The sequence below is a fragment of the Myotis davidii genome, unplaced genomic scaffold, assembly GCF_000327345.1.
Source record: "Myotis davidii unplaced genomic scaffold, ASM32734v1 scaffold259, whole genome shotgun sequence".
Classification (NCBI taxonomy): Eukaryota; Metazoa; Chordata; class Mammalia; order Chiroptera; family Vespertilionidae; genus Myotis; species Myotis davidii.
This window is the reverse complement of record NW_006292687.1, coordinates 7014421-7029003: the sequence shown is the minus strand read 5'-3', so window position 1 is coordinate 7029003 and position 14583 is coordinate 7014421. Positions and strand designations below refer to the sequence as shown.

At 38.8% G+C, this 14583-nt stretch overlaps 1 protein-coding gene across 2 annotated transcripts in view; it reads right to left on the bottom strand.

Moving 5' to 3' along the window:
* Positions 1 to 673: 673 nt before the first annotated feature.
* SLC39A6 (solute carrier family 39 (zinc transporter), member 6) overlaps positions 674 to 14583 on the bottom strand; it is a 22431-nt gene continuing 8521 nt past the window's right edge. The window contains exons 5-10 of one of the 2 annotated variants that reach the window (XM_006766115.1): positions 14074 to 14292; positions 6401 to 6506; positions 5402 to 5779; positions 4213 to 4293; positions 2679 to 2869; positions 674 to 1898 (exon numbers count right to left, since the gene is read on the bottom strand). In XM_006766115.1, the coding sequence (XP_006766178.1) occupies positions 1746 to 1898; positions 2679 to 2869; positions 4213 to 4293; positions 5402 to 5779; positions 6401 to 6506; positions 14074 to 14292 (1128 nt within the window). In that variant the 3' untranslated portion in view covers positions 674 to 1745. The remainder of the gene's footprint in view (positions 1899 to 2678; positions 2870 to 4212; positions 4294 to 5401; positions 5780 to 6400; positions 6507 to 14073; positions 14293 to 14583) is intronic. The other variant, XM_015565550.1, reaches the window with a different exon arrangement.

Genomic DNA, 14583 nt, shown 5'->3' with positions numbered 1-14583 from the left:
CCGAGCCAAACCGGTTTTGGCCGAGTGCACAAAAATTTGACTGGGCCTCTAGTCCTCCTATATAATAAAAGGGAAATATGCAAATAGATCCAACAGCAGAGCAACCACTCAAAGCATAATATGCTAATGATATGCTAAGGTTGTTCAACCACTCGCTATGATGTGCACTAACCACCAGGGGGCAGATGCTCCGACCAGTAGGTTAGCTTGCTGCTGGGGTCTGGCTGATCCGGACTGAGTGAGATGGGCCAGACATGCCCTGGAGCCCTTGCGCAGAACCTCCCTGGTCTGATCATGCACCGATGGGGTCCCTCAGCCTGCCCTGCACCCTCTCGCAATCCGGGACCCCTCAGGGGATGTCAGAGAGCCAGGTTCAGCCCGATCCCGCAAGCCCCTCACCTTGGGAGGGCACCGATGCAGGGTTCACGGCTGGCGAGCACTGCTGAGGCAGCACAAGCCTCTCCCGATTGGGACTGACTGGGTGGCAGGCACAGTGGGGCTGGGATGAGTAGGAGCAGCAGGTGGGAGCTGAAGGCGGCATTGGACTGCAGGTTTTGGCCCAATCCCTGCATGCCACCCAGAGGGGCCCTACCCGTGCACGAATTCGTGCACTGGGCCTGTAGTATATTTTAAAATGCTCAAGATGGTTAACATAAGTATCAGACATTTAATATCAAGATGACATGGGGATTTTATTTTGTAGAAAAGCAACATCTAAAGAATTCCACAGACAGCCCTAGTATGTCTAAAGTACTATACTGTATATAAAGATGTCATAATGAAAACACTGAAGCACTGAACGATACCAAAGTACTTCCTGAATCCAGAGTCAAAATAAACTCAGTATGATTTTAACGTCCTTTTCTCAAAGTCCTAATACGCTGACATTTGGTAAACCAGGTAACTAGCCAATTATAACTTCGGGCAATACATAACTTGGTGATGTCTAAATCTTCTGGCAATACAGAAACTTGCCTACACTCATCTGGTATATCTCCACACAAATATTTTAAAATTTAAATTTTTTGGTCAAGTGGCATAGTGTTTGAATTAATTAATTATATTTAGATGTTTCCATTATAAAGTTAAATGTACAACTAAATTAGTAAAAAGTGCTTACTATGGTTTTATGGGAACATTAATACTCTGACAAAAATGTTTACACATGTGCTCTATACTAATATTGCCTTTTTAATTTAAATCTAAATTTTCCTTCTATTTTACAAACACTTGTGTGATTTTTAAAAAATAAATTCATGCCTTCTTAATCCTCACATATTTTTTGCCCCTCCTTATTTCTTAACTTAAATTCAGTACAAGCTTTATTGGCATCTTAGGCTTCGTGAGTATTCTTACTCCTGAACGCGAGCAGTTCTATGGAGCCCTAAAATCCAGCATGGGAATTACTGTTAAATTAGTTCTAGAAAAAACATTAAAGACATTTTTCTTGAAATATGCAGAACATGTCATGCCAAATCTCGTTTATACAATAGACTGGTAAAACCGGTAAATTGCATATATATAGATTATATTCCCCAAATAGAATAACTTAAATATTAAAATGTACCTTTAGGTTACCACCATAACTGATCTTATAAGCATAACAAATGGCAATATTCCATACAAAAATCACAAAATCCACTTACTTTAAATGCTGAATATCACAGTAACTACTCTCATCTCCCTATGACCTATTCAAACTATAGACAGCATTTTTTTAAGCTACTCTACCATTTATACCCTAATTAGAAATTTATACGGAACACAATTTTATGTTCAAATATGGAAATAAGCAACATTATTCCAAATCCCAAAAGCATCCCAGCATTCTGTAAAAGGAAATATCCCCAGCGGCTACATCCATGGTCACTAGCATCATTGTGCAGCATCTCAGGTACCTTAGAGAAGAAGAAAAAAAAGAGCAACTTTAAGTTTTCAAAACTACAGATTAGTTTTTATAAGCCTTTGCAGGATAGTTTATTTGTACTATATGTAGCTGGATATACTGAGTCAATTCCTTAACACAAGATCACATACATACTGATTCTTGCTAATGTCACATAGCATTTCCTAGCAGTTTAATTAGCAATGATTATTTACCATCTGTTTAGCAAGTCAAATTTATATTGGTCCCTGCTTCATGCCTCTATCTGAACAGAATATAACCTATGGCTTATCTGAGTTCAGATATATGAAAACCTTACACTATATAAAATAAAATTTTAGTGCCCTGGCCCATGTGGCTTGGTTGCTTGAGCGTTGTCCCATGCACCAGGAGGTCTTGGGTTTGATTCCTGGTCAGGGCACATGCCCAGGTTGCGGGCTTGAGCTCCAGTAGGGGACGTGCAGGAGGCAGCTGATCAATGATTTTTCTCATCAATGTTTCTCTCTTCCTGTCCTTTCCTCTCTCTCAAATCAATAAAAACATTTAAATCAAAATGGGGTAGATATTCCTCTGTATCCTCAGAGACATTAAGCAGGATAAGAATGTGCTTGTAATCAACAATTCAAAAAGATAAACTCTAAAGGAACTGTATTTTATATTCTACCTTGTTGAGTATAGGATGACTTATCACTACTGCATTCAATCTAAAGCCTTTTTAAAAATAAGGTTTCCCTTAACAGTTTCTCTATTTTATTGCTAGTCAATACTATAATTTGACATCGTAAAAACTTACCATATCAACCAGAGCAACATACATGAATAAGCCAGCAGTAAGTGCAAATATCCACATAGAAACATTTTCAGCATAATGACCAATGAAAATTCCTGTTGCCATTCCAAGATATGCCAGCATGGCTGACAAAGCATTATAAAGAACAGCCTGCTTAACAGTCATGCCAGCCTTTAGTAAAACAGCAAAGTCACCTTTAACGAAAACAAAAAGGGGGATTAAGTAATTGAAAAATCATTTTAAAAACACATACCTAAGTCTTTGCCCTAGAAAGTTCTTAATAGTGGTTAGATCGTCGGCCCATGGACTAGAGCAGCAGTTGCCAACCTTCCAGACCTCACGGGCCACCAGTGGTCCGTGGACCACCATTTGGTGACTGCTGGACTGGAGGATCTCTGGTTCGATTCCCAGTCAAGGGCACAAACCTGGGTTGCAGGCTGGATCTCCGGTCCTGGTTGGGCACGGGCAGGAGGCAACCAATTAATGTGTCTCTCACATCTGTTTCTCTCTCCCCCTGCCTCCCAACTACTCTCTAAAAATCAATCGAAAAAAAATATCCTTGGGTGAGGATTAACCAAAACAACAAACACATCAAACAAAAACAACAACACATACCCCAAAGACTTCACATATTTAAGAAATTACCTAAAATTTTTTAGAAATTATCTAATTTTTAAGAGGAAAACAACAGTGTAAATCACTCTAACAGCTCTATACACTAAGATTTTTTTATCCAAAGTTTTTCTGAATGCTCCCACTTTGTTATGAGTGATACAAACCTACTATTACTATGCTCTTACACTGTCTTTAAGGAGCTTATAATTGGCCATAAACTGGAGGACCATGAAGAACACACATGAAATGATCAGCAAATAATAAAGGCAATTTATAATTAAGAGCTAAAGAGTCTAATGTTCTAGTTATACAAGGAGAAAATGAGATACATTAAGATGGGAATACTTAAGGCTTCATGGAGCATGAAGGATCCAGAAGAGAACATAAACCAGATGTTGATTATAAGCACTGAGCAGGCAAGTGGGAGGCCTTCTGAGTGGCAGAACACATGCCAAAGAATGGAGTGAAAATAGTGTCACGGTGTGTGCAAATATGTGTTTATAGGGAAAAAACAAGGACATGACCAGATCCAGAATAACTTCAGGAAGGGGTTTTTCTTCAGCTCCAAAGAGATTCTCTCTGTTAAGGGAAGATGACTCATTTGATTCCCGTGGTCTAATTCATACTGTGTGTATGAAGAAATGACCATTGAGGTGTGTCAGTATGCTGGCAAAAGAAAATAGTAGGGGAAGAGAATGTGAAAGGAGGCCCAGGTACCTCTTTGGCAACCCCACATAGGCAACTGTGTAATTGTACTTATAGGGTCAGAATTCTGGCTGGAAACAAACTTATATTCATTAAGAAAAGAAAGCTAGCTAGGTTAGCAGACTTAAGAGAAGGCATAAAACTTATGAGGAAGCAAAAGCTAGTGACACTCAGACATTTAGCCATCTGGAAAATAGCATTTATATGGTTCTCTTACCTAATTCATGAGGCAACTCGTGACAAAACACAGCAACAGAAGTACTTAAACCACTCGATAAACCCTCAGTGAAAGCAGCACCTGTGTAAAAATCAACCAGAAAAAGACTGAGTACATTATTTTATCGGTGTGTTTCTTAAAAAAAAAAAAAAAAAAAAAATCTTACCAGCATACAAAATGAGGTAAAAGAAATAAACCGTATTCTGGTTGTGAATTAACAGAACTTTCCCAACTGCACTCTGTATCCTTGTAAGTAACCCCAGATAACATTCAATTACGTTTAAATTTCCAATGGAGTGCATGCTGGTATGATTAAGAAGGTAAAGTTTCACTATGCATTATAAAAACCTGAGAAGTAATTGCTACTGCATCACTTATTTAAAAATATAAAATAAACTGATTTAAAAGGTTTAGAAAAAAAACTCATCAGTCAAGAGTACAAATTGTTTTACTGGCCTCAGAGGAATTCACTACGTAATCAGACTTATTTATATTCATTCTTTCACTGTCTCATAAAAAGAGTCTAAGACAAATAGCTCTCCTCCTTTTAAAAGCTAACATATTATACAACTGGTCATGTATAAACTATGACTTAGCATTTGAGTGTTCTCTGTTGCTCAGGCTGTGCACAATACAGAGGGGGAACAGCACCAGGCTCCCAGGGAGCCAAGGCCTGGGCTCATCTCAAACAGCACTATCTCCTTGGGCAAGTGGTTCACCTTGCCAGGCCTCAGCTGCCTAATTTATAACTATTTCCATGGTTCCTTTTAGCACTAAGTTACTAAAATTTGTAAGTACGTATTCTATAATCTCCTATTTGTGGTATAACAATTTAATAGCAAAAACTCTATAGTTCTTGGATAGAGATTGGTAACTCAACTTATCAGATATAAAATCCTTTATAGCATGAAAGTAGAGCTGATAGAACAGATTCTTTTACTTTAATAAATACTGTTTATTTTGCAGATAAGAGAACTTAAATGAATAGGGGACAAAACTCACACATGCTCCAAACACATTGGAACCTGATCTTAAGACCTTGCAAATTAAAACAACTTTTGGTAGTTACAATATAGGTAAATGGAGAAAGCACAGCTCTTTTCACTTTACTATTTCATTGTCAATGTAGCCAAAGAAGAAACAACATTTTGATAATCAACCAATAAGAGGCAAATATGTAGATGTGTACCAATTGCTAGGCCATCGCTGAAATTGTGCAGGCCATCGCCCATTATCACCATCCACGCCAGTGTGGCAATACCAGCATCTTTCAGCTCCTCCCGAGAGTAGCGTTGACTGTGACTGTGGGGGTGGTGGTTTTGGTGGTGGTGATGATGAAGAATATGATGGTAGTCATGATGGTGGTGAATGAGATCATCTGACTGGCCCAGTGTATCATGGAAATGCGAGTGGCATTTATTCTTGCACCCTTTGGGTACATATTCATTATAGACTTCCTGTGGGTGTGCATGGGCTATCATGACCTCTTCTTCTTCCAAGATTGCTGGCTGCTGAGAATCAAAGTGGGAGGGCTCCTGTGAGTCTGCTCGTAAATAGCTTTCAGGTCCTGGGTATAAACAAAAAGGAACATTTCAAACATTTCCACTGACAATTAAGGTAAAAAAGATCTTAAAATAGAGCAACTCTCTCCCATATACCTGAAGGTCTAAACATTAGATTATTATTTTTTTAATATATTTTTTATTGCTTTCAGAGAGGAAGGGAGAGGGAGAGATAGAAACATCAATGACGAGAGAGAGAATCATTGATCGACTGCCTCCTGCACACCCCCTACTAGGGTTTGAACATGCAACCTGGGCATGTGCTCTTGACCGGAATCAAACCTGGGACCCTTCAGTTGCAGGCCAACACGCTATCCACTGAGCCAAAACTAGCTAGGGCCATTCGAGTATTATTGATGAAAAAAACATTAATAGGTTTTAATGAATTTTAAAAATTAAATGGTCTCACATATTAAGAATTGATTTTAAACATTAACCTTCAATAACTACTCCTCAGATCCTCTTAATTTCTTCTGCCGCCTTATAAATAACCTACTCACTGACAATTAAAAAATGTATGAGTCAAAAAAAAAAGAAAAAGAAAAAGAGGGACATGGTTCCATCCTTCCATATAGTCCAAAAAGAGCAATGAGTTCTCTCCAACCCTCAGATTCATAAGGACTTACGATCATCTGCGTCTACTTTCTCCTCATTTGTTGAAAGTTGAGATTCATACTTGGACAACCGCTTCTTAATCTCCTCGTCATCATCATTTTCAGTTTTTTTCTGATTCTAACATAGCAAGGGAAAGAAATACTTTAATGGGGATCGAGCCAGTGACCTAGGCATGTGCCCTTGACCAGAATCGAACCCGGGGACCCAGCGGTCCGCAGGCCAACGCTTTATCCACTGAGCCAAACCGGCCAGGGCGGAAATACTTTAAAATAGCTGGTTTGCTTATGCGTACAAATAGACAGTTAAACAAAAGATACAGAAAAAACCTGCAGAGTAACAAACCTTCATTGGAATAAAGGCCACCTAAAAGGACAAGGCCTGCATTTAACTTGCACAGCACCCAGCAATGTATCCTAGGCACAGTAACTGTTCAAAAGGCGAAGAATCAGTGCCTCAGTAATATGAAATGTAGAAGAATCACACTCATCTTTGTGAATGTCGCCGAGGTCATCTATTCTAAGCGTGGTCTTACATACGCAGCACAGCATCCCCGGGAGCTTGTTTGAAATGCACAATCTCAGACCTAATGAATCAGATGGGGATTTTAACTAGATCCCCATGACTCACATACACATTAAAATTGAGCTCTGCCTCAAGTTATCAATTTAGAACCAGCTAGAGAGCATTTTCTTCAGGCATTTAGTAATCTGCTAACCAATGCTAGGTTTTCTCCATCTCTCTTTTGTATGCTGAAAATCCATACTTCCCATACTTTTTACATCCTAAAACTATACTGTGACACTGCATAACTAAAATACTTTTCACATAATGTAACACCATTAACAAGCTTTCTCTTTTGAAACAAATCTCAGCCTTGAATTTATAATTAGGGTTTTAACCACTATGCTTGAGTTACTGTTCCTATCTCTGAGCCCAAGCAAAAGGTCACTGTTTAAACCAGAGGTTGCCAACCTTTCGGACCTTCAGACCACCAGTCGGCAACCGCTGGTTTAAACAATGGTACTAACTTATATAGAAGATAATATTCAAAATACTAAAAATGTCACACAAAAATTACATTTATTTGTAGTACCTTTGAATATGACTTAAACAATCACTATTATATCTAAGATTTCATTCTAGTTCTGACAGTGTATAAGATATCTATACATTCTTAGGTTTGTGGATGAAAAAGAGGCTCTATAATAAATCTGACAAGTGCAGTGACTGAAAATAACCTCACAGGATAATTGATCTGATCATAAATTTCTAACTGGGAAGGTTATGGTCTATAACTTCCCTTGTGAACTGTTTACCTTTGCCTTAAGTAAGCCCTGTTCATTGTTTTTGTACATCTGCTAACACACCTTTGAAATGCCTCTTTTTCATTCCCTTTAGGAATGGAACCAGAACCACCTCAGGAGAGCACATAATCTTGTCAACCATCCTGTATTGAATCACAGATATTTCCTGGCCTTGCTCTTTCACTTCAAGTAATCTTCCTTACTTCCCTCCTTAATTCCAAATGCATAAAAGAAATTTCAAGCTCTCATTCTGGGAAGCATTGTTCTCAGTCTGATGAGATCCTGCTCCCAGGCATGTCCTGTTTGGCTCAAATAAATTCTGATAAACTCATAAAAATGTCCAGTTTTGTATGTTCTTACATCAACAGGTTGTAAGAATTTTTAAAGGCAAGCACACACACAAATCTTTATACCTACCCTTAACACAATACCTCAAACAGAGGACGTATTTAAATATCTGTGAATATAAACAATTCAGGGTATTTTAAATAACTTCACTTGATGCTTCATTTCTCATTGGGCAATGACTCTCTCTCGAGAACTTACAGATCTTTTGTTTTAAAAATATTTTATTGATTTTTTACAGAGAGGAAGGGAGAGAGATAGAGAGTTAGAAACATCGATGAGAGACATCGATCAGCTGCCTCCTGCACATCTCCTACTGGGGATGTGCCCGCAACCCAGGTACATGCCCTTGACCGGAATCGAACCCGGGACCCTTCAGTCCGCAGGCCGATGCTCTATCCACTGAGCCAAACCGGTTTCGGCGAGAACTTACAGATCTTAATGAATTCCTTTATTCCTTAAGTATTAAGGGCCTATAATGTTCCCTTGCTAAGCGCTGGCAATACACGTAAAATAAGAAACAAAGGGTCTCTGTTCTCACAGAGCTTATCACCTACAGGGAAGGCGGAGGCTTTACACAGATAATGATTACACAATTCTTTGATTGCATTTTCAAAGAAAAAACACAGAGTGCTCTTAGAGTGTATAACAAGACAATACCACGTCTCAGGACAGGCTTCCTCCAGAAAGTGATATTTGTACCAAGACCTAAAGATGAGCAGGGGTTTGCTGGGGAAGGGTGAGAGAGACAGTATTCCAAGCAGGGAGAATAGCATGTAGGGGGGCCAGGAAGGGGCCAGCCCATCTTTAACAGAAAGAAGGACAAGGTGGTTGGGGCCTAGTAGGTTAGAGACAGGGTGGCTAGAGATAAGGCTGGGCAGCTGAAGAGACCAGACAATGCAAACTGGTTATACTGTAAGAGTTGTGGCTACAAGCAATGAGAAATCACTAATGGAGGGATTTTAAGTAGTGGGGTCCAACCTCATTAGATTTTCATTTAAACAAATCACTCTGCCTGGATTAGAAGACAAAATAATGTCAACATGTCCATTAGGAGGCAACTATTGTCACCCAGGAGGGAGATAAGGATGGCACAGACTAGAATAGCAAGGAAGATGGAGAGAAATGGAAAAATTCTAGATATATTTACTATAACTAGGTTGAATATGAGGGGGGAGATGTCATTGATGATTCTCAGATTTCCAGCATAAGCAATAACCTTTACTGGCAGAAAGTTTGATGTTGAACTGTTTTAACTATCTAACTACTAGTATATCAAGTATGAAATGTAACCCTAATTTTAATAGAGATTTCAGATTGTCATAGATGGCAAATAACCTAAAACTATGATATAAAGTGGTGCAGGATGGATGTCTTAAGGAAAATCCTAGGTAAAATGTTCTGTTATGGGTCTAAAGAGCTCTAAATACCATGTAATGAATAGCTTTTTTTTCTTTTTAAAGAACCAAATGAGATTAAATAAGATCTGGATGTCCTTGAAAAAAGACACTCAATCTAAAAAGGAAGAGGACAATGTTGGCAAAAATCCCACCTAGAAATTATGTTTACTTGCTGTTTAATGTTTCTTACACATTCAACAACTATTTTTTTTAATAATCTTTTATGTGCCAGTCACTATTCTAGGAATTGGAGATGTAGCAGTGAACAAGACAAAGAGGTCCTGGCTCTTAAGAGCTTACATTCTAGTAGAAGCTATTTTAGTTTAGAACAGGGATTATCAAACTTTGACTACAATCTACAGTAATATATACATAGTGATATATATACTATACTGTAGTATTTTTTTAAAGCATATTTTTATTGATTTCAGAGAAGAAGGTAGGGACAGAAACATCAATGATGAGAGAATCATTGATCAGCTCCCTTCTGCATGCCCCTCTCTGGGGATGTGCCTTGACCAAAGAACCACAACTTTCTGGCTCATAGGTTGATGCTCAACCACTGAGCCACGCCAGCCAGGCTACTGTTGTATTTAAAAACATTGATTCAAGATCGATTTCACACTCACTAATAGGTTACAAGCTAGAGTTTGAAAAATACTATTCTGTATTAAATCATAGAGAATCTATCATGTTAAAGTGTCAGATTAAACAAAAGTTATCTTTAGATAAAATTTAAAAACTAAATTGAAATTATAATGCTCAGCCTGGCTGGTGTGGCTGAGTGTTGACCAGGAGGTCACAGCTCAATTCCTGGTCAGGGGGAGTTTCAGAAGCAGCCTATTGATGATTCTCTCTCATCACTGATTTTTCTCTCTCTCCCTCTCTGAAATCAATAAAAAAAAATATTTAAAAAATTATGTTCAATACATTATGGAATTTGAAATAGAAAAAAGGTAAAACCAACCAACAAACCCCCAATCCTATTCCCCCCCAAAACTAAAATGACCTTTTATTTTTTTTACTTTTTAAATATATTTTTATTGATTTCAGAGAGGAAGGGAGAAGGAAAGAAAGATAGAAATATCAATAATGAGAGAGAATCATTGACTGGGTGCCTCTTGCACGCCCCCTACTGGGGATTGAGCCCACAAGCTGGGCATGTGCTTTTGAGTGGAATTGAACCCAGGACCCTTCAGTCCGCAGGCCTACACTCTGTCCACTGAGCCAAACCGGCTTAGGGCACCTTTTATTTTTTTAAGGTAAGAAAAATTCCAGGTGGGTTTGGGGGACTGGGTAGAAAAGGTGAAGGAAGTAAGAAGTACAAATTGGCGGTTACAGAATAGTCATGAGTACATAAAGTACAGCACAGGAAATGTAGTTAATAATATTCTAATAACTGTGTATGGTGCCAGGTGGGTATGAGAATTATCGGGGGTCACTTTGTAAATTATGTAATTATCTAACCACTATGCTGTATACCTGAAACTAACATAAAATAATACTAATATAAAATAATACTGAATGTTAACTTTAATTAAGAAAAAAAAGTGTCAAAAAGCCTGGGAAGATCACACAGAAATGTAATAATGGTTGTATTACAGTGGTGCACTACAGGAAAATCCTATGTAATAAAACCCTAATATGCAAATCGACCAGATGGCCAGTCATATGATGTGCACTGACCACCAGGGGACAGACACTCAACGCAGGAGCTGCCCCTTGGTGGTAAGTATGCTTTTACAGGGGGAGCGCTGCTCAGCCAGAAGCTGGGCTCACACTGGCGAGAGCAGCAGTGGTGGCAGGAGCCTCTCCTGCCTCCGCTGCAGGCAGGCGGTAAGGAGTGAGGGGTCCCAGACTGTGAGAGTTATGTCTGACTGCCTGCTTAGGGAGCTGGCCTAAGCTGGCAGTCGGAGATCCCCTTAGAGGTCCCAGACTGTGAGAGGGTGCAGGCTGGGCTGAGGGCCCCCCCCCCGCGCACATAACTTTGTACACTGGGCCTCTAGTATTTTTCTCAAAAATTTTCCAAAAGTTTTCTAATGAGCATGTTTTATTTTGATACTTTACTCTAAAAATAAATTAAAGAAATGTTTTTCAGAAAGATTAATTCCAGAGAACATAAAGAAATAGGATATTGCCTCAAACCAGTCCAAAACCAATGAGAACACAGATGATAATTTCCTGAATTAAGAATGAATAAAATGCCCTGGCCGGTTTTTCTCAGTGGTTAGAGCACTGGCCTGCAGATCACAGGGTCAAGGTTCGATTCATGGTCAAGGGCACGCACCTTGGTTGCAGGCTTGATCCCCGGCCCAGACAGGTTGGGGCATGTGTGGGAGGCAACCAACTGATGTGTCTCTCTCAGAATGATGTTTCTCTTTCTCTTTTTCTCCTTCCCTCCCCTCTCTAAAAAAAAAAAAAAAATCAATGGAAAAAATATCCTTGGGTGAGGATAAAAATAAAAAAAAAAATGAATAAGTTATTCTTATTTCACTTCTTTCCTCTAAATTTAGGTCCAGCAAAGAGAAGATCCAAGATTTGCAATTTGAAAAACATCCCCCCCCCAAAAAAAAAGTATAAAAGCAAACAAAACCAAAGCACAACAAAGGGGGGGGAAAAAAGATTTGCAATTTGAGATTTTTGTGAATGTAAACTCCGTAAGGGGAAATATTCCCAGGACTGAGTAGAAGGCTACTTTCCTTTCATACAAGCACTCGTTTCCCACAGTGAGTTCTATGTTCAGTGAGAATAACTCTGCTAGTTTTCAAATGTCCTTATGAGTTATAGCTGTTATTGTAACTATACAATTTAATTACCTATTGCTCAAACTATGTGATGATGGTGAGAATAGATACTTCTAGGAAAACTTAAGTTGAATGCATTTGAAAGTTAAAGACAAGTTGCTCTAAAAAAAAGAGCTATCCAATTATGTAAAGTGACTACTGTCTACAATTTTAAAAATTTCTGAAATCCAAATTCTACACTCAAACTATCCTTACAAGTATGTAACCTCTTGCTCAACTTTAGACAAACCAAAACTGAAGATTGTAGATGAAGCATCATGGCTGTAGAAAAAAAAAATCATCACACAGAATCTAACTCAAAGATAATCTTGATCAACATCAGGAGTATACAAATGTTCTAAGTTAAATTAAAATGTCCAAGATATGTACATGTAATTTTTAAGAGTCCCCATTGGAAAAAAAAAATAAAAAAGTCGCCACTAGGTTAGTCTTTAGAGTGACTTGCCTGGTCACATCAGATAAGAGGCAAATAACCACAGGCAACTCAGTTATTTTTACCAGAAATAAAGAGTCTACTGTTTGGTGCCGGAAGCCAACTCCAGCATGTCATAATTGCAAGAGTTTCATCAAAAGGTTGATGGAACTTGGGGACTCAACAAGGGCTGAGTCACATACGTTGTCACCTGTTGGGAATGGCTGAGGACATTTCCCCAAACCTGAAAAGGATGATTGCTTGCAGCCAGACAGCTCAGGGCATCTTAATCTACATGTTATTGCCTCCTACTGGCCAAACACCTGAACAGCCGTAGGCAAATTCTTCCAATCTGACAATGGATTTCTGTACCTAACCCTACCCTTTGAAGTATATATCTTCACCTTGCCTTAGGACAAATTGTGTTAAGAAATAGCAAGGGATGCCCTGGCCGGTTTGGCTCACTGGACAGATTCGATTCCCGTCAAGGGCATGTACCTTGGTTGCGGGCACATCCCCAGTAGGGGGTGTGCAGGAGGCAGCTGGTCGATGATTCTCTCTCATCGATGTTTCTAACTCTCTATCCCTCTCCCTTCCTCTCTGTAAAAAAAACACACCAATAAAATTAAAAAAAACTAAAATAAGTAAATAAATAAATAAATAAATAACAAGGGGTCCTGGGACAAAGAGAACTTAGTTTCTTTAGCTAAGCTCCTCTGACCCTCAAATGCCTTTCAAAATTATGTTTCATCTCAGGACTCTTTATTAAGTTACACACAGCCCTTCTCCAGATTGCTGAACCCTTCTTGATGCCGGAATAAGAACCCTGGCAGTTTGGCTTCATACTATCTTCGAGAGGAAATTTACAAAGGTCGTATCTGTGAAAGCCACGTATCCTTTCCAAAAAACTCTGAATAACTAGCTACTGGGTGAATAATTAGAAGTTAATCACATAATCATAACTACCAATGAATATTGATGATATATCCATGGTTTTTCTTAAACCACTTTACTGGGGTATGATTGAGATATAAACAGCTTTACATATTTGATGTACACTACTCAGAGGGTTTGGGGAAAAGTATATACCCATGAAACCATCAGGGCCATAATCATGAATCTTCTGATTTTCAAGGATCCACTTGTGCCCTGTTTGGTCATTTATATAAATGTTTATCCTTGCCTTTCTCACCCTCTCATGAGTTTGAAGGGAATTCTGAAGACAGAGAACTCCAGCATTAGAAAGATATAGACTTGCTCTCCATTAATGTCTCTCAGAGCTAAAAGTATCTCAAAAATGCTCAACACCTCTCAAACAAAGATCATATACCCAGGACAAGCTCTGCTAACAGTCTAGTTAGAATACTACTCTAAATAAATGTTTGATGCATAGTAAGTACTTAGTATACTTTTTCTTACCTTTTTCTTCTTATCTTTAAATTGCTTGATCAATGTGAGTACATGTTCAACAAGAAACATTAAATACAAGCCTCCCAGAGCTGTTAGACCCTTCCATGTGGAATCAAAATAGGTACTTTCTTCTATGTTTTGAGAAGACAGATAACTGAACAGTGGCCCTCTCTTCATTTCCATTGCTGTTTCTTCATGGCTGTGACTATGGTGGTGACTTGCATGAGACTAAAAGCAAAACAACATGTACTTTATAAATTCACTAGTTTCACACGTCTGAAAAACTGGCTAAGATAAGGTCAAACTTGAAGTAATTCAGAATTGGGCAATTAAAAGGATACTCTGGAATGAGGGAAGTTTAGGACATTAAATAACAGGGAACTGCCAGACTTAATAGTCTGTAGAGTTTACTGCTTCCACTCCTCGCTGGAAAGCTCACACCACTGTCCTCAGTGCGCTTACAAGAAGCCCAACCTGTAATGAGCCTGGCAAGTACCTGATCCAGGGGCTGGCCAGTGG